General features: G+C 39.1%; 1 protein-coding gene across 3 annotated transcripts in view; it reads right to left on the bottom strand.

Moving 5' to 3' along the window:
* Positions 1-20602, bottom strand: part of LOC129177207 (excitatory amino acid transporter 5-like) — a 54285-nt gene that overhangs the window by 19416 nt on the left and 14267 nt on the right. For 2 of the 3 annotated variants that reach the window (XR_008569591.1, XM_054768065.1), the window contains exons 3-7: positions 7317-7532; positions 2459-2501; positions 992-1223; positions 817-916; positions 517-750 (exon numbers count right to left, since the gene is read on the bottom strand). Coding sequence is in view for 2 of the 3 variants with exons in the window: in XM_054768065.1 (XP_054624040.1) it covers positions 517-750; positions 817-916; positions 992-1223; positions 2459-2501; positions 7317-7532 (825 nt within the window). In the remaining variant the exon portion in view is untranslated. Of the gene's footprint in view, positions 1-516; positions 751-816; positions 917-991; positions 1224-2458; positions 2502-7316; positions 7533-19393; positions 19511-20602 lie in introns of all 3 variants that reach the window. The other variant, XM_054768066.1, reaches the window with a different exon arrangement.

The raw sequence follows: 20602 nt of genomic DNA, 5'->3' as shown, positions 1-20602 counted from the left end.
ATGACAATGTTTTTTTCCCGTAAAATACCAATTTTTTTTCTCGGAATGTTATGACTTTATTCTCCTGATATTTGAACTTTTTTCTCGTAAAATTAGTGCTGTTTTTTTTTTTCAATTTTTCCTGCTGTTTCCAGAATTTTCAGAATGTGCTGTGGGCCAAAAAAAAAAAAAAACAGCCGCGAGTTGCACTTTGGGTCTGAGGTCACTAACTTGGCACCATTGATCCCTCCTGCTACATTTTCTTATTCTCTGGCAGACCAAGTGTGTGCTTGAGGTGTGTCAAGAAGCAACGTTGTGATGCCATCTAATGTAACAACACGCTGCAGTCCCATTATAATGGGGTCATGAGCGAGGGCAAACAGGTAGCTGCAAATGTATTTGTGGCGGCCGCAAATACTTGAATGTATGGGAAACACTGAGATGGGCTCATAGGAACGCAACAGCACCCCGAACCTTTATATATGCAAAGTATTCATGCAATACGGTATATACTGTGTAGTGTGTGTGTATATTTACCTGGAAGAGGTAGCCAAGGAAATAAGTAGGGCCTGCAGAATTCCTCTGATGTAAACAATGGGGCTCTTCTTGGTGATAAAGAAGTACATGGCAGGGAGGATGAAAAGACCGTGCAGTATCAAGCCCATTACCACTGTGATGGCATAAAAGCCCAGCTTCTTCCCCATTGCTGATGGATCATCCATCTCCAAGATCTTCCCAGCAACCAGGAAGACAATCCCAAAAGGGAAGTACCTAAAAAGGAGGGAGAGTAAACATGTTAAGATGAAGCTTCTAGTTAATGATCGTTATAGTTCTTACCAAATGACAATGGCAACAATCTTCAGGACCGCTTCATTCAAACTCTGGCAGAAGTTGACCAGTGCACTTCCATTGGGCCCCATTCTCCCCAACATGATCCCTGGATGACATGACGAAATGACTTAGAAATCCCATCCCTCTGCATCGTGAGAGCGTCCTAAAGCCGACCACCTACCCATGGTGGCGGAGAAAATAACGATCCCCAGCACGTTCATGCCCTCGCTTGTACCGGCCGATGTTTTCATAATGACGTCCGGGGGCGGAGTGAGATCCAGGGAAAAGTTCTGGACGTCGGTTCCGTTGTCATCCTGGATACCGTAGATGTACACTCGTCGAGTGGTGGTCTCATCCAGGAGCTGAGCTACTGTTGGTTTGGGGATCAATTCAGCATCTCTCTGTGTTCGATACTTGAAACCAAAAGGGATAAAAGGCTCTTAGTACTCGTGATAGACCTCGTAGCCATGTTCAGAGCTGTCCATTATCTGGTGAAAAGGACACATTCATCATTTGATGCTGCTCTATGTAGTTCACAAAACACAATAATTAATAACGTAAGCTACACTAGATCATGCTTATATTTTGCTGGAGATGCTATCAGCATTTTCCGGGAGGCAATCATGCTCTATTACAGAAGGGCCCTTTTTCATGGTCTAAAACAGGGGTGTCCAACGTTTTTCCACCGAGGGCCGCATCCTGAAAATCAAAAGACTGCGGGCCACTTGGATATTTTGATGTATTTTTTAAATTTTGTAAAAAGGCTAAAAAAACCCCTTTATATACATTTAAAGACAAAGCTTTGTTTTATTATTTTATTATTATTATTAGCATCGACATTTCAGCTGCTGCTCTTTACAGTTTTCCTTTTTACGCTACAATGTGCCGAAGGCTGATAAAAACCAAGCATTTCGCATTTCGAACACCCCTGGTCTTAAAATCGTAAATTTCCCACAAAGGATGAATCCACATGCTACAAAATAAGGAAATTACCAAAAAAACAGCACTATCCCAACTATGAAACAAGTTTATTTAGACGGATTTTGTGTGTGTCGTGTCGTATACCAGGGGTGTCCAACGTGCGGCCCGGGGGCCATCTGCGGAGTGCAGCTTGTCTTTTATTGGCCCATGGCACATTACAGAAATAAAATTAACCCCAAAAAATTAGCAAAAATGGGAACAATAGAGCAAAAAGGCAAAATGTAAAGAGAAGAAGCTGAAATGTTGATACTAATACTGATTTTCAGTATGCGGTAGGAGAAAAAGTTTGGACACGCTTGTCTCATACATGTTTATGAACTATAAAGCATGCAGAATAAAGTACAGGTATGCTAATTTAATGTCATGTATTTAAATATAATCAATATAATTAATTCAAATAATAATAGAAAATATTTCAAAATTATGTAGTTCTGTTATACTACTGTAGAGGGTGTCCCAAAATGTTTAAAATAATTTGCCTGAAAATAAATAAATAAATAAATAAATAAATAAATATTAAAAAATATTCTCACTCAAATTATCAAAAATTTTATAGAGATGTGTAAAACTGACCAAGTTGAATGTTTTAGGGAAAATCACATGCAACAGTGTGTTTGTCATATCCGTATTTATCCGTATTTACTCAGATATTCATATTTCAGCTTACCTGCTGAAAAGTAGCTTGAACCAGGTTTGCTGGAAACATGTTGCTGAGGAACAGAAGTTGGGAAATAGTCAGATGAACAGCCTTGAATTAATAAAACATGCAGAAGATGAGCATTGAGGTCCATTGACACAAAACCATGAACTTCAATAAACCCGAGAACCCCTGACTCATGGTTGCCGATCAAACCGCACAATTCTCTGCCATGACGCTTCAAGGAAATGACCTAAGAGATATTTGTACTTTTTCAGACCCAAGATAAACACAAAAGAAGAAAAGGGGGACTAGAGTGACCTTGTGATGCTGTCAGAATCGTCTCGAACATCTCTTCCTCAGAAGATTTCCATTCAGCAAATGACAACAGATTCTCAGCAACACTCAGGGTGTACTCACACTTGACCAATCGTAGCGTGCCTGGGCCCACTTAGCACCTCAAGCATGCTACGTTTGGCTAATAATAACCTACACAATTCGTAACAGAAATAAAATACCACAGCACAGTACAACTGTGTATGTAAGACATGTCATTTAATTCTTGTGATTGCTGCTCTTGCGATTCCAAAATATATAATCAGAATGACTCCAAATAACACTGGAAATATTCCACAAAATCATAAAAATTACAGTACTGTAGCAGAATAGACAGTGTCATTTAATTAATGCAATTGTCCCTCTTGCAAGTATTTAATGACAGCGGCAGCCTTGTACAAAATAAATAAGAATGACTCCAAATAAAACTGGAAATAGCCCACAAAGTAATAGAAATGACACTAATGCAGTAGAATTGAATGCGTCATTTAATTAATGCAATCGCCTTTCTTGAAAGTATTTAATTCCAGCTGCAACTTTGAATAAAATAAATAAGAATGACTCCAAATAAAACTGGAAATAGCCCACAAAGTAATAGAAATGACACTAATGCAGCAGAATTGAATGCATCTTTTAGTTAATGCGATCGCCTTTCTTGAAAGTATTCAATTCCAGCTGCAACTTTGGATAAAATAAATAAAAATGACTCCAAATAAGACTGGAAATATTCCACAAAGTCATTAAAATGAAAGTAATGCAGCTGAATAGAATGCGTCATTTAATTAATGCGATCACCTCTCTTACAAGTATTTAATTCCAGCTGCAACCTTGCAGAAAATAAATAAGAATGACTCTGAATAAAACTAGAAATAGCCCACCAAGTTATTAAAATAAAAATAATGCAGCAGAATAGAATGTGTCACTTTATTCTCGTAAATTTACAACTTTATTCTCGTAATATTACGGCTTTTTTTCTCGTAAATCTCTGACTATTTTTCTCGTTCATTTTCGACTTTATTCTTGTAAATTTACAACTTTATTCTCGTAATATTACGGCTGTTTTTATCGCAAATGTACGACTTTTCTTCATGTTATTTTGTGACTTTATTCTCATAGATTTACGACTTTTTTTCTTGTTCATTTATGACTTTATTCTTGTACATTTACGACTTCATTCTCGTAATATTACGGCTTTTTTTCTCACTAATTTATTCTTGTAGATTTATGACTTTATTCTCATAGATTTATGACATTTTTCCTCTTTAATTAATGACTTTATTCTCGTAAATGTACAACTTTATTCTCCTAAATTTACAACTTTATTCTCGTAATATTACAGCTTTTTTTCTCGTAAATTTACAACTTCTTGTTAATTTATGACTTTATTCTTGTAAATTTACGACTTTATTCCCCTAATATTGCATCTTTTATTCCCACAAATTTACGACTTTATTCTCGTAATATTACGGCTTTTTTTCTCCGAAATTTACAAATTTTTTTTGTTAATGTATGACTTTATTATTGTACATTTACGACTTTTTTTCCTCGTTAATTTATGACTTTATTCTCGTAAATGTACAACTTTATTCTCCTAATTTACAACTTTATTTCCGTAATATTACGGCTTTTTATCTCGTAAATTTACAACTTTTTTCTTGTTAATTTTTTTACTTTATTCTCGTAAATTTACAACTTCATTGTTGTAATATTATGGCTTTTTTTTCTAATACATTAACAACTTTTTTTCTCGTTAATTTATGACTTTATTCTCGGAAATTCATGACTTTATTCTCGAAATCTCCGATTTTTTTTTCAATGTGGCCCTAATACTCTGTCGTAGTTTTTCACCTGAAATGTCAAGAAAAAAAATCCTTTATCTTATGCTGAAAAACTAGTCCATTGAGCCTTGATTGGTGTAACTTTTTACTAACAGGTTGCTCAAGCAGGTCTATACATCTCACGTCTGCAATCAGATATATTGCAGAGGATTATAAAGGCAGTGATTCACAACCAGACGTGCGCCAATCATGGCACGAGTAGGGCCAACTCCAACAACTGTCAGCCAAGACGCCACAAATCACACTGTTTGATCCTTGTGGCACTAATACCTCCAAGAAACCCCTTATTCATGCACACGATGTTCATCAGGCATATTTATCACACACTCGGACATACACACTGGGCCAGATACTCCACTACCAATATAGCATGGCTGCATAATAGATGAGGGCTTTAAAGAAGCTTTGCAAGATAAATCCAAAGCACAGCTGCGTTCTCCTACAACAAACGCACACATGCACACACTGACAGCCTGTGAACGTCACCACTGCCTCATCATCGGAACAAAGTGGAATTGTATAGGCTTGGCTCATACGTTCATTCAGAGGCAATTTAATCCTAGTGTGATTTGATGTTATTAAAATTCACAACAAGATGTCAAACTTGTTTATTACCGATTACGGATGTGCATTGTTGTACGAGATTTGTTATTAAAGCTGTCCTATTCAAATATAATAAACCTCTACATTCCTGCGGTGTCCTTCAGCCCACTGACCCGCTATCCTACTGACACACTCAACGTGGCGATGTCACTGACCAGCTGAGCAAAGTTCACCTCACACACACCCTGCTGGGCTTGAGCAGTTCTAATTAGCTTAGCACGTTAACTCGCAGGCACTCAACATCTCAAGGATTTCCTCCTTCCCCGAGCGTTCCCCTTCACTTGGCTCCACACGAGACGCTCCACGCTTGATGCCGAAACGCATCAGGGATGTTTTACAACAACTTCCTTATGAGTCAGTGACATGGGGTCCATTGAACTGTTATAAATGTATTTTTTTGGGATAAGTTCAATTGTTTAAAAAAAAAATTCTTATTCCTGCTAATTGGCCCATAAAACACAGGCGCTGCAGCACTCCACCTCATCCTGAAGGAGTGGGGCGGGGGGCGTGCGTGAGCTGGCGTGTGCTTGTCGCTGCCGTCCTTCCATACACTAGAAAAGCCAGCATTTTATTTATTTATTTTTTTACAGCAGAGCAGCTCTTCAACAAAAAGTCCAATTATATTTTCATGAATGAATGAATAAACATGACAGCCGAAATGCAGGATTATATATCCAAGCTCAACAGAAGGTGAGCAAACTCTTCCAACAAAGTACCAGAGTTTTTCCTGGAGAAGGATATGGCGCATGTGCTTCATATAAAAATAAAAGCTAAGGCCACACAATAAAATTAAACAATGCGATTAAGAAGTGCTTGAAAACAAAATTAACTTTTGTTTTCAAACTTAATAATTAACCAGTGAATTATTCTCTTTTTCCCGTATTAACATTAAAAAATACTCCAAAGAAGTCAGCGCCTCGCCGGTTATGAACCTCACCGCACGTCATTGGAGTGCCGCCCTTGAGATAACAAATGAAATGAATAACTTCTCACACATACTGACAGATCTGGAAAGCTCTCAGTAATTTTATATTCATTTTCTCATTTTATATTTGCTCACACTAGACCAGGGCTGTCTAGTATATATATATATATATATATATATATATATATATATATATATATATATACTGTATATATACATACAGTGGTGTGAAAAAGTGCTTGATCCAAAACACACCAGCAAGTCCACCTCTGAATGGCTGAAGAAAAACAAAATGAAGACTTTGGAGTGGTCTAGTCAAAGTCCTGACCTGAATCCTATTGAGATGCTGTGGCATGACCTTAAAAAGGCGCTTCATGCTGGAAAACCCTCCAATGTGGCTGAATGACAACAATTCTGCAAAGATGAGTGGGCCAAAATTCCTCCTCAGCTGCTGTAAGAGACTCATTGCAAGTTATCACAAACGCTTGATTGCAGTTGTTGCTGTTAAGGGTGGCCCGACCATTGATTAGGTTCACTTTTTCACACAAGGCCATGTGGATTTGGATATTTTTCCTTCCTTAATAATAAAAAGTTCCATTTAAAACTGCATTTTGTGTTCAGTTGTGTTGTCATCGACTAATAGTCATTTGTTTGATGATTTGAAACATGTAAGTGTGACAAACATGCAAAATAATAAGAAATCGGGGCGGGGGCAAACACTTTTTCACACCACGGTATACATATAAATATAAGTAATAAATCTATAAGTGGCCCCTTGATTTTTCAGCATGCGGTTTGGACACGGCTGCACCAGGCCATTCGTTGGACTGATTTCTGACCAATTCCCCCTCCTTCTCCTGGCGCCCCGCAGCCCTTCATTTGCACTGAGTGTTCGTGGTCTGGCCTGTTCTACACTGCTGACATTGTAGATTATTTCCATTGTTATTGTGGAGAGTAGCCATTGTCGCAAAGAGGAGCGACTGCATTAATGAAATGACGTGTCTTTATTTCGCACATAAATGTATAAGCGTGCGTGCTGTGGCATTGACTTTTGGATTATTTTGACTAGAGCCAATTAAGTCAATCAAGCGAGCGAGTTTAACTGATGCAACTGAGTGTAAAACAGAGTGCAAAGCATACAACAAGTGCGTAGGAGACAGTGTGTCTTCCTTTGCGACTCTCTCACCGAATGAGATCCAGCAGAGCGTCAGCGGAGCTGGTCATTGGCTTCTTGCTCTCGTCCGAGTCCTCCTTCTGAGCAGCTCCACCGGGGTGGATGATGTACACCATGACGATGCCCACAACCACAGCCACGAAGGTGGTCCAGAGGTAGTAGGAGATGGTCATGATGCCCAGGCGACTGGAGCATTTGGCATCCAGAGCAGCCAGACCCGACATCAAACTAAAATATGCAAAAAAGGAGGACAGAGAAAAGATAATCAGAGAAAACTGTTTGAAAAAAAGCAAAAATTAATGCAATAATAGTGATGTGTGATAACACTGATTTCATTTCCGATCCGATGCTGAGTAAAATTCTGGCTGGTATCGGCGATACAGATGCTTTGCAAATTCACCTAATGTGTCTGGTAAATAAAAAAAAGTGGCATATTTCATATCATAGCATAAAGAACACAAGGTATTTCATTAATTTATTAATTAAATTAAGAATTTAATAATTCATTTCATTTAATAAATTTTTATTAAATTTATTTATTTATTGAGGTAGTGCTGTGATTTACAGTATGGCCAAGCTACAGGAAAAAATTAGATATATAAAATGTGTGAAAATGGTATTTTAAATTATATAAAATAAGTGAAATAATAAAACCGTTCAAATAAATTATTCATGATTAAGATCTACTTCAGGAATGAAAAATGTATTCTCAATTCACAAACACAAAGAGTACCTGATATGACTGGAGTATCGACAGGATTGATATTTTGATTTGAGAATCCATTTCAGAGCATGAAAGGCTTTTATCGGATGTAACAACATTTCAGTATCGATCCGCACATCACTACTCCAGAACCTGTGAGCCCCTTCGGGTAATGAGTGGATCATTGCTGCATCAGTTCTTTTGTGTGGTTACTGATTTTCCTGAAAAAATCTCATATTTTATTTCTAAAGATGATATTTAATTGGGTGGTGCTGCAATTAAATACGACAAAAATCAAAGATTAGATTCAGGTCTTCCAAGAACAGAATGGCCTTGGGGCCAAAGCTTGTTTTTTTTTTTTATCAGCCCTCCATATATTGTAGAAATAAAATTAAACCAAAAAACCCAGCAAAAAATGGAATAATAGAGCAAAAAAGCATAATGTCAAGGTAAAATGTTGATACCAGAGGTGGACGAAGTCAGTGTTTTGCAATTTTTTTTTTTTTTTTTATAAAATGATAAAATAAATAAATAAATAAAATAAGACCAGTGTGACAAGACTTAGCCACAGATGACAGATGCTGGATTATTTTTTATTATTATTATTTATTATTATTATTAATTTTACCGAATGAACTTTGTATGTACACGCGCATGTGCATGTCAATAACTTTCTACCTCGCTCCAGCAGAAACGCCACGCCCTCATTTCTTCTTAAACCTGTTTGGATGTTAATTGGAGGTGTCACAAGATCGCACGAGATTAAAATGTGACGAGTTCTCGTTCGGACAAAAAATGTCTTGTGGGCACTAGGCCTTGGACAATCATAAATCAATGAATGCATCACACAATCAATGAAAATGAACTCGATAATTTTACCATGTGTGTCTGTTTTCCTCGTCTCCCGCCTCCAAACAGGGAGGAAGAGGGTCAAATCCGTGCATTGGTTTCAGCACCTTGCCGCGTTTTTTCCATAGAACAATGGCACGAACGGAGTGAGCCCTTTTTGTCTCTGTGGGTGGAGGCAGGCCCAGTAGCATACACACACATTTGTAAAAGTAAAGTTAAAATTTGTCTCGTCTCATCAACCCAATCTTGTGTCTGGAGTGTCTTGTGGCACCCCTAATGTTATTGATGCAATGCAGTACACTCACTGAAGATCTCAAGTATTTTCAAGTCATCAGACTAAAGTCCGAGTCAAGTACTGAGACAATGATGACAAAGTCCAAGTTGAGCTGCAAGTCCTTCATGATATTGTCAAATCGAGTCCAATTTTAATAAATTGTGACTTGAGTCTGACTCCAGTCCACAACTGGTTGATACAATAACTAATAACAAAACAAAGCTTTGTCTTTAAATAAATAATCATGGATTTGATTTTATGTAGCGCTTTTCAAGGCACTCAAAGCACTTCACAGTGACGTGAACCCATTATTCATTCACTCCTCAGTCCCACGCTGGGGATAGTAATCTACATCTGTAGCCACAGCTGCCCTGGGGTAGACTGATGGAAATCAATGGAAATCAAGACTGCCAATGCGCGCCTGCAGCCTCTCCGACCACCACCGCACATTCATACACATTCATACACATTCATACACATTCATACACATTCATACTGTACACATTCATACACATTCATACACATTCATACTGTACACATTCATACACATTCATACACATTCATACTGTACACATTCATACACATTCATACACATTCATACACCAGTGTGGGCAGCACTGGAGGCAAGGTGGGTGAAGTGTCTTGCCCAGGGACACAACGACAGGGACTGGATGGAGGGAGCGAGGATCAAACCGCCAACCTTGCAGTTTCTGGACAACCTGCTCGACCTCCTGAGCCACTGCTGTCCAATATGCCGGTATATAAAAATGTTTTTTGGCCTTTTTACAACATGACAAAATATATTAAAATGAATTCACCTACAATAGAGTACGGTAGTACTACATTCATAGAGCAGAGTGTGATGGTAGAAACACTTCATTGGCATGGCAACAAGAGCAGCAAATGGACAAACCTCTAATAATCCACAAAGTTAATCTTACATAAAATAAAAATGTTGAGAAATGATAGTACATTATAAGTACACAACATGAATTGTGAAAAAAATCAGAGCAGGGTGTCCAACTGTAGATGAAGAATGGTTTGTCCATTCACATATACACATAATGTAAATATGTTTGTCCATTCACATACACACATAATGTAAATATGTTTGTCCATTCACATACACACATAATGTAAATGTTCGTCCATTCACATATACACATAATGTAAATATGTTTGTCCATTCTCATATACACATAATGTAAATAAGTTTGTCTATTCACATATACACATAATGTAAATATGTTTGTCCATTCACATATACACATAATGTAAATATGTTTGTCCATTCACATACACACATAATGTAAATATGTTTGTCCATTCACTTACACACATAATGTAAATGTTTGTCCATTCACATATACACATATTGTAAATATGTTTGTCCATTCACATACACACATAATGTAAATATGTTTGTCCTTTCACATACACACATAATGTAAATATGTTTGTCCATTCACATACATACATAATGTAAATATCGAGGAAAAGGCTTCTTGAGACGTCATCTGTACTTCTGTGTAGAAGGTGTCGGACGTTTCGCTCCTCATCCGAAGAGCTTCGTCAGCAAACTAATAAGTGCTGGTAGCTTAGGCCTTAAATACAGTAAGAGTGGGCGGAATTGGTGTGCCAACACCCTCCTCCTATTGGTTCGTTACACTAAGCCTGGGCGGAGTAGTGGTATAATCCTATCCTGTTATTCACACCTACGATAAAAGGGAAGTGTCGCTCCCTGAATTGGGTATGAACGACTCTGATACTGGCTTGTTAGCATCTATTGTTCTGGCTCGGCCCTGCCTTCACCTCATTTGCAAGACTAAGAGCTGTGGGTTTTGGTTTCAGTAACCTGCTGAACACAGGGTCCAAATAAAACCTCAAACCACCATTCCGATTCAATGATGGGTTCTGTTGTTTGACAAAAATAGCTTCCTTTACTCCTCTTTCAAACCATCTGTTTTCTTTGGCCAAAATCTTAACCTCGCTGTCCTGAAAAGAGTGATTGGTAGCTTTCAGGTGTAGATGTACTGCTGATTGAGGACCACTAGCATTGTCCCTGCGATGTTGATAAAGCCTTTTTTGGAGCATTTGCTTAGTTTCCCCAATGTAGTGCTCTTTGCATTCCTCATCTTTACAGTGGATGGAATAGACCACATTGCTCTGTTTCTGGTTTGGAGCCTTGTCTTTAGGATGCACTAATTTTTGTCTCAGGGTATTTACTGGTTTGAAATAGGTAGGAATTTTGGGAGGAGCGAAACGTCCGACACCTTCTACACAGAAGTACAGATGACGTCTCAAGAAGCCTTTTCCTCGATGGACAACTCCTGTACGACTGAGAGCCTACACAGACATAATGTAAATATGTTTGTCCATTCACATATACACATAATGTAAATATGTTTGTCCATTCACATACACACATAATGTAAATATGTTTGTCCATTCACATATACACATAATGTAAATATGTTTGTCCATTCACATATACACATAATGTAAATATGTTTGTCCATTCACATACACACATAATGTAAATATGTCTGTCAATTAACATACACACATAATGCAATGTATTCTGTTGTTCCATTTACATATGCATGTGCGTAATCATGTGTCCATTCAGGTACACACACCATGTAAACATGTTTATCTATTCACATACACACATAATGTAAACGTCTGTCTGTACATTCATCCACACACATATGCCTATATCTGTCGATTCACATACAAACATAATATAAACATTTTGTTGTCCATTATCGCCTACGCACATAACGTTAACATCTGTTTCTCTATTCATATACACACATAATGTAAACCTGTTGAATTACAGTCATGTTGAAATGTGTAACAGCCAACACTACATGACACAAGAGAGCTTTTAAAGCTAAAATCTTGCAGGTACAAGTGCACCCGAGTGCTTTGGTTTCACACAGCCACTCCATCGAGTACATGCAGTACTGCTGGGGGAAAATGGCCCGCACACACACGTCTGCATGTTTATGAGTTCATGCACCCGTTATGGGAATTGATCTTTGTCGATGTGATGGCACAACAGCCATGTTATTGCAGTGTGCTGTGGCCAGATGACTGGCCCATTATCCATCCATCCATCCATCCATTTTCTATACCGCTTCTCCTCTTTAGGGTCGCGGGGGCATGCTTGAGCCTATCCCAGCTGACTTCGGGCGACAATCGCAGTGGCCCATTATCTTTGCACTGTATTCTCGTAAATGTCACACACATACATCGGCATTGACGGTTTGGAGGTGAAAACTGGTACAAAGCAGTGCACCTTAAACTCACATAAAGCACAGCTGTACAGTTTACACCGTGTTCCAAATTATTATGCAAATAGGATTTTAGTATCATAAACATATATATTTTTGTTTTTCAATGAAATTAATGGATGGCATTGTGTCTTGGGGCTCTTTGGATTACTGATATCGATCTCGGACAACTTTCATAATAAGTTTGCCAGGTGAGCCCAATTTCCGGAAAAGAAAACTACTTAAAAATGATGTTTCACATTATTAAGCATGCCACGGATTTCAAGCAATTTAGGAAAGAAAAAGGATCTCTCTGCTGACAAAAAAAACGTCCACTATCGCAATGCCTTGGACAAGGCATGAAAACATTCAATAATTCACAAAAACTTTTGTATGGTGAAGACATTTGTGGCTGATGCAGATGACAGCCGGGATTGTGCTGATAAAGGCATAATGGGGAAGGTTTATCAAATCAAGAGAGCACCTGCTAAAAAGCCATTACGAAGCAGCCAAGAGCTATGTGAAGCTGCTGGTGCCTCTGAAGTCCCATGAACCTCAAGGTGTAGGATCCTCCAGAGGCTTGCAGTTTTGCATAAACCTACTACAGTATTTGGCCACCCCTAACCAATACTCACAAGCAGAAACGGTTGCAGTGGGCCAACAAATACATGAAGATTAATTTTCAAACAATGCTGTTTGCTGATGAGGGCCGTGCAAGCTTGGGTGGTTCGGATGGATGAAGTGGAGTATGGCCACATATCACAACAAGGGTGTGATGTCAGCAAGGAGGTGGCTGAGTCATGTTTTGGTTCGGAATCATTGGGAGAGAGCTGGTTGGCCCTTTATGGTCATTGAAGGTGTGAAAATGACCTCAGCAAAGTATGTACAGTTTCTGACTGACCACTTTCTTCCATGGTACAATATGAAGAACTGTACCTTCTGCAGCAAAATGACCTTCATGCATGACAATGAATACCTACCTCTCTGTCATTGGCTGGGCATAAAAGGAGATAAACTCATGGTTTGGCCCCATTTTTTCCCCCTGACCTCAACCCAATTGAGAACCTATGGAGCATCGTCAAGCAAAAAATCTATGAGGGTGGGAGGCTGATCACAACCAAACAGCAGCTGTGGGAGGCTATTCTGACATTTTGCAACGAAATTCAAGCAGAAACGCATAAAAAAAAAATACTGTTATAGTTGGGAAGTTTCTTCAATAACAAAATTATGATGACTGGAATTTATATTAACTATTTAGAAAAATCAGAGAAAAATATCATTTGCATAATAATTTGGAACGCAGTGTAATATGAGTCGGGTGACCATATTTTGGTTACCAAAAACCAGGACACTCGGCCCGACAATGAGATACTCAAATAATACTGAAGGTTTACTCAAAGATGTAAGAATTGCAATACATTTAAAGTATGGACAGAAAATTGTTACAAAATACAAACTATAACCAAAGACACAAGTTCCAAAGGAAGAATGTTTGACAACCTGAGTATCAAAGTACCGAAGTATCAAAATATGGATATTTTGGTTTGAGAATCTACCTTTGAGCATAAAGCTTTGGTATCAGAGGTATTTATATTTCAGTATCAAGCCACATATCACTAATTTTCATCACTTTCTAAAAAAACTAAACAAAACAGGATGCCAGGACAGGACTTGTTCTGGTAAAACAGGACGTTTGGTCACCCTAGGTGTATGGTGTCACCAAAAATATTCGATCTTTTCTATGCCACCTTTTTGCAAGTGATACAAAAATAAAATGCGTCTGGTTGTTGGTCACACAACAACAGTAATGGTTTGTTTCAAACATGCTAAGCAAGGTTACACTACGTATAAAGAACATCACAGTTCCACAATTCAACACGTTCTAAAAGGAGTAGGAGGAAGCAGAGTTTATTTAATCCTACCCCTTCTCCATGTCTGAATTCCAGTTCAATTCCAGTTCACATACAGACTGTATTATCTTGGATTATAATTCTAATCACGAAATGACATGAATGGAATTACAGTCGCCCCTCGCTACATCAAACATGCTATGCTAGCGGTGGCTGTCTGTTATGTCCCTGCAGTGATCCCGTAGCCTGCGCAAATGTAGTGTAAACAAAGAATAACAGGAGTGTAAAGGTGACTATAGGGGTGTTGTTTAATGTCGACAGGGCTCTAATAATGTTAAAACCCGTATTTAGAAAGTCATAAACAGGTTTTCTGTGCTCTAAATATGAAAATATTCAGTTTATTAATTTTGAATCATACTTCGCTGAAATTCAGTCTGGAACCAATTAACCGCGATAAATGAGTGACAACTCTTGCCATTGAAGCTTGTCTTCTTGTAAAAAACAACCACCTGCTACCACAAATGCTATATTTCTATATTTCTTCCATTTTTTTTTCTTTGTCAACTGCGTTCTGTTTATGTTTTGAATTTTGTTTTTCAGACTGCTCAGGTATCAATGGTATCACATTAATATGGTGAATACAGACGCTCTGCGTGTTCTGACACTGCCAGATTAATCAATGTATCAACTGCCAAACAATGTGGTCAACATCAGTTCGTAATTCAAGTTTGATAGTCATGAGAAGCCTCATTCCTTGCTTAATTAGTCAGGATGGGCTCACCCACAACCATGTTCTGAACTGTTATTTCCGCTATTACGATTTCAGAAATAAAAGCAGGTTCTAATCCGAAATCCCACCGAGGCAACTCTATTTTGGTCTACGAGCTCAATGTTGACGTGATTAAAATTTCAGTACAATATAATACGACTAAACCGATGCACAAGAGACCTGTCCCGCCCTGGGCACGGATTTGCCAAAATCAGATCATAAGTTAAAAGCCAAGCTGAGGTTGATTGGTGGCTCTGCCGAAGATCAATCTCCTGGAAAAGAACACACACTCATGTTTCAATTGCACTGTGCTGTTGTGGTCCAGATGTTTGCCTACTTAACAAGACTGATTGTTTTGTGCTGGGAAGCCAAAACAATTGATGAAATCAATTCTAAACCACAATTATTTGGATCCCCTGACCCAGAAATGTCTCCACACATTTACGTTAGTTCCATGTTTATTTAAAATCTTAATAGGGGGTGTTTTGGATTTATTTTCTACAACCAATTTTTATGGCTAAATAATGACTTTCCAGCTACTAACGTGTTCACAAAGTGTCTCACAAAACAATAAAAATGAAACACTAGGAACTTGGGGTTGTCTTAGAACAGTTGACTATTCGACAATTCGAATTGTCCGAGTCTGATTCGACCATTAACCTTGCAGTTGAATCGTATGAAAATCTCACAATGATCAAGATCGCACCATTCTGAGTGCATGGGGGGTAGGGGTTGGCATGTAGCGCTAGTGCTAAATGTCAAATGACAAAATAAGAGCTTAATAACAAACAATCACTTACAGTGTCCACTCTCAGTGGGATGCCGACTGAAGCGATGGCTTCAGCACGATCTTTCAGCACGAGCCTTGTGCTCCCCGTCGAGCTGCTAAATTCAGCATATCCGCTAGCTGATCAACATTTCGGCTTATTGTTAAAACATTTTATTATACACGTGTGAGGCATGATTTGTAAGCTAGCATCAATTTTTCTACACTCACATACGATGCTGCAGTAAATCCGGTGGCTAACGTTAGTGAGGCGCTGTGTCACTACTTCTGTGTTAGCTCCTAAAATAATAATGCCACTACAGCTTGGTTCACATGCAGGTCACGTTATGTACATAGAACATTGTCGCCGTTTTTGGAGGGCTTTATTTTTTTAAGAGGGCTTTATAGTGGAAATAGGTACAGCAGGTCCCATTCGCGCATTGTTAGCTGCCTCACGCTAGCTGTTTTTCTCTCTTTAGATCACACAGAAAAGGGAAAGACGTGTGTTCATGTTTCACGGAAGGATTGTGGATGATGTGCAAAATTCCATAAAAAGTGCAGTTAAAATCTATACTTGTACTTACGACGCATGAATAAAATCACCCACAGCAGTTGCACAATCCAAAGGAGCTGAGGTGAGTGCAAGACGACCGCCAGCATCGACTGACTTATTGGCTCATAATGGCTGCAGCATTTTGAAAAGGTTAAAGATGACTCCAAGAAAGCAAAGTGCCACTTGCGTGAGCAGCTTCTTAAATACGGTATCACGTGACAACAACTACTATGGCGTATCATTAAAAACAGGTAAGGGTGTTATGCCAACTTCATTTTAGAACTCAACTGTGGAGTTTTGGCAAGCCATGTCGTTTCTGTTTTCGGTGCACTTTTCTGGTGTGCGACATGCCCATTTGCCGAAAGTGACGTTGTGTCGGTTTTTGTTCATCTTGCTTTCTGTGCCACTAAATAAATAAAGAGACTCTTGTTGCACACCTACTATGTTTATTTGTTTATCTGAGTGTTTTAGCCTTTTTCTTTAAGGTGGAAAATGAGATCTGTTTATTTGTAGGGATCCTCATTAGCTGTGCTCTCAAAAAAACAAACCAAACCAAACCAAAACAACGTTCCCTGATTTGTCAACTATGGACAAAATCTAACGAATCAGGTTCAACTATGAAAAGCCCTACTAGGAACATTATTAAGGGATTGGGGCCACAATAAAAAAGATGATTCCCCCTCACTGGTGTAAATACCGGGCCGTGGGTCACTTGGTACCGGGCCGCACAGAAAGAAAAAATAATTTCCATTATTTCATTTTTTTAATGTTTTATTTTGAAAAGTGGCCAGATTGTCTCTGTTACATCCGTCTCACTTGACGCATGTCCATTGTGCGTGTGCTAACTTTCTCTCATGCTGCACAGATAGACTACTGCTGTATTTTTACCATTTTTCTTTCACCTCATATTTGGTGTCAAATGCTGATACTATGTGGGAATGCATAAAGGTAAGTTTGGATGACTTATTGAGTGCTAATGTGCACATTTGTCTCAAGTTAATTCATGCTAGCGCACTGCCTTTTATCACACACGTCAAACAGCGATGTAATCATCTTTCTGGAATAACTTGTCTGGAACTTGACACAATACATAATAAAAAAGATAAATTAGATCGCTATTATGTACGACCCCCTCCCCCGGAACACAAGCCGGTCCGTCGGTCAAAAAAGGTTGTGGACCACTGGTGTAAATGCATGTGGATGGATAACAATAAAGTGAGATTCTGAGGTATGACTATGAACTCACCAATTTATTGTATGGCCGATTTTTCAAAATGTCATTTGACAAATGATTGACAAAATGGAAGCGCGTGTTCCAGGTGAAATTACAGTGGTTTGCCTGCTTTGCGGCGCACAAGAGTGTGTAGCTGTGCCGCAAGATCTGGAAGCATATGGGGCTTATGCTCTCTCCTGCACCTTTGCTGAGCAAGAGCATTACAGTAATCCTTTGCTCATAAAGAAGAAGGCAAAGCACTGTTGAAGGAGGGTTATGATTTGTGGCAACTTGTGGTTTGAGCCCCAGCAGCTCAGATGACTGATTCTTTTTTTTATTTCTTTCTTTCTATCTATCTATCTATCTATCTATCTATCTATCTATCTATCTATCTATCTATCTATCTATCTATCTATCTATCTATCTATCTATCCATCCATCCATCCATCCATCCATCCATCCATCCATCCATCCATCCATCCATCCATCCATCCATCCATCCATCCATCCATCCATCCATCATGTAAAGTGGTGCCTTGGTTAACATCATTAATTTGTTCCAGAAGGTCCGACTCAAACCAAAACGGACTCTAACCAAAGCAAATTTTCCCATAGAAAACAATGTAAATCCAATTAATCCGTTCCAGAAAGGCCAAAATATTAACGGAAAACACATTTTATTGACAATAATTAGAGTTTTACATGCAGAAAATGATGCCAAAATAATTACAAATGACAACTGAACATTTAACGTCACTTTTACAAAGCTTTGTTGGAACCCCCCCCCACAAATCCATCAGTTAACAAAAGAACACAGGATAAACACGCTATTCTGCTACAACCACAATTTGCAAAAATGTAAAAACATATCAAACTAAATATCAACTTTCCAGAACCAATGAACATTTAATATAGAAATAGAAAAAAACAACTACGAAAAAACAACTGCTGGCGGCAGCAACATTGCAGGAGTGTGTCGGTGAGGATGCCTTCTAAGGTGTCTGGTGACGTGTGCTGGGTTCGACACGGGATGCTGCCAGCATGCTACTGTAAGTTTGAATGCTTATGTTTTGTTGTTCGAGCCAGAAATCAGTGTTATGGATGGAAAAGGAGACAGGCAGAAACACCGAGTGTCACCCTCGTTGCGCCGCCAGATACGCGGGAACCGGAGTTGTCCGTGTGTGCACCGCAGCCGATGACGGAGCCATTCCCGTCACATTTACACACCTCTGAAATGACGACGGTCTTCTCTTTAAGCCGTTAAATTCAGAGGTCTTGCACCCTTGTCTCTGTACGATCAATCGCCTTTCTCTGTGTGATCCATGTCTTTGTTACGTTGTGTATCTCTCTACAAATCTGATATAAACAAACGCTGTTGAGTTGAGAGATGTGTTGCGAGATCATGTGCAAGTATCGCAAGATTTCGTCTCGGCCGCGCGATCCAAGATGGTCATGGTTTAATTTATTTTGCATACAGTGTACATTGAATGCTTCATGTTATAAGTCACAGTTCCACATGTCCGAAAAGGAGTAGGAAGAAGCAGAGCATATATATATATACAGTATGTATATACACTAGGCCCCCAACTTACGAACATCCGACTTGCGAGCATTCGGAGATACGAACGCAAGCTGACTGGTCCATATTTTCATGTATTTTGCCTTGTAGTAACTCCATATTTATACTGCTACATGCTTGACCAGTAGAGGGCACTGTGACACTGCTAATATATATATATATATATATATATATATATATATATATATATATATATATATATATATATATATATATATATTGTGGGACGCAAGTGTCGATGCTGTTGATATCCACCTTCTTTGATTGTAGGAAGTTAGCAATCTGTTGCTTTATTGAAGGAACATCACTGGACCTGGGTGTGGTTTGGAGCCCTGTGAGGATCACATCATCCATTCGTGCATTCAATGTACACTGCAGACAAAGGAGATGATCATTAACTTCCAGAGGAAAACATCTCACTTTACACCGGTGAACATCCAGGGAGCGGACATAGAGTTGGTAGACAGCTACAAATTCCTGGGTGTTCACCTTAACAACAAGCTGGACTGGTCCATCAACACCCACGCCCTCTACAAGAAGGGCCAGAGTCGCCTTCACCTGCTGAGGAGACTGAGGTCCTTTGGTGTGTGCAGGACTCTTTTACGGACCTTTTATGACTCTGTGGTGGCCTCAGCCATCTTCTATGCTGTGGGCTGCTCGAGAGGGGGCAGCACGGACAGGGACAGGAGCAGGATAAATAGACTGATCAGGCGAGCTAGCTCTGTCCTGGACGGTCCTCTGGACTCCGTGGAGGAAGTGGGGGAGAGAAGGATGTTGGCTAAGCTGACATCATGAACAACACCTCTCACCCGCTACATGACACTGTTGTTTCCCTGAGCAGCTCCTTCAGCAGCAGACTGTTACACCCACGGTGTAAGAAGGAGAGGTTCCGCAGGTCCTTCATACCGACCGCTGTCAGGTTCTACAACACCTGCACCACCTGAACCATGTTGTAGACACTATGCTTTCTTTACACTGTTCTCTTTACTTGTCTTGCTTGCTTGCTGCTGTAACAAGTAAATTTCCCCGCTGTGGGATAAATAAAGTACATACAATACAATACAATACAATACAATTCTGAACCATCTCGTCAGTTAAGATTTTCATTTGCTTCGTGATATTTTTTACTTTGCTTCTTTCTCTTCCTCAAGGGTGGTGCAAAAGGCAGCGTTGTCCTTCCAATAGTGCCTTGATATCATCCCGTAGCATGTTGATAGCATTGCATAATGCTGTATTTTCTTCCGTGGGGTCTTTAACCTCCTTAAGAGCAGTGCGCGAGACAGCTTCCATAGGGTTTATAGCCTTCTTAAGAGCAGAGCGCAAGGCAGCATTGTCTTCCAATAATGCTCTGATATCATCCTGTGGAAACCTAACATCCTTGCATAATACTGTATTTTCTTTAGGGTTTTTAGCTTCCTTAAGAGCAGCGCGCATGGCAGCATTGTCATTCAATAATACCGTAAG

Source organism: Dunckerocampus dactyliophorus, chromosome 2, assembly GCF_027744805.1.
Source record: "Dunckerocampus dactyliophorus isolate RoL2022-P2 chromosome 2, RoL_Ddac_1.1, whole genome shotgun sequence".
NCBI classification, from domain to species: domain Eukaryota; kingdom Metazoa; phylum Chordata; class Actinopteri; order Syngnathiformes; family Syngnathidae; genus Dunckerocampus; species Dunckerocampus dactyliophorus.
Note: the sequence above shows the minus strand (reverse complement) of the source record. Positions and strands in the feature narration are given on the sequence as shown.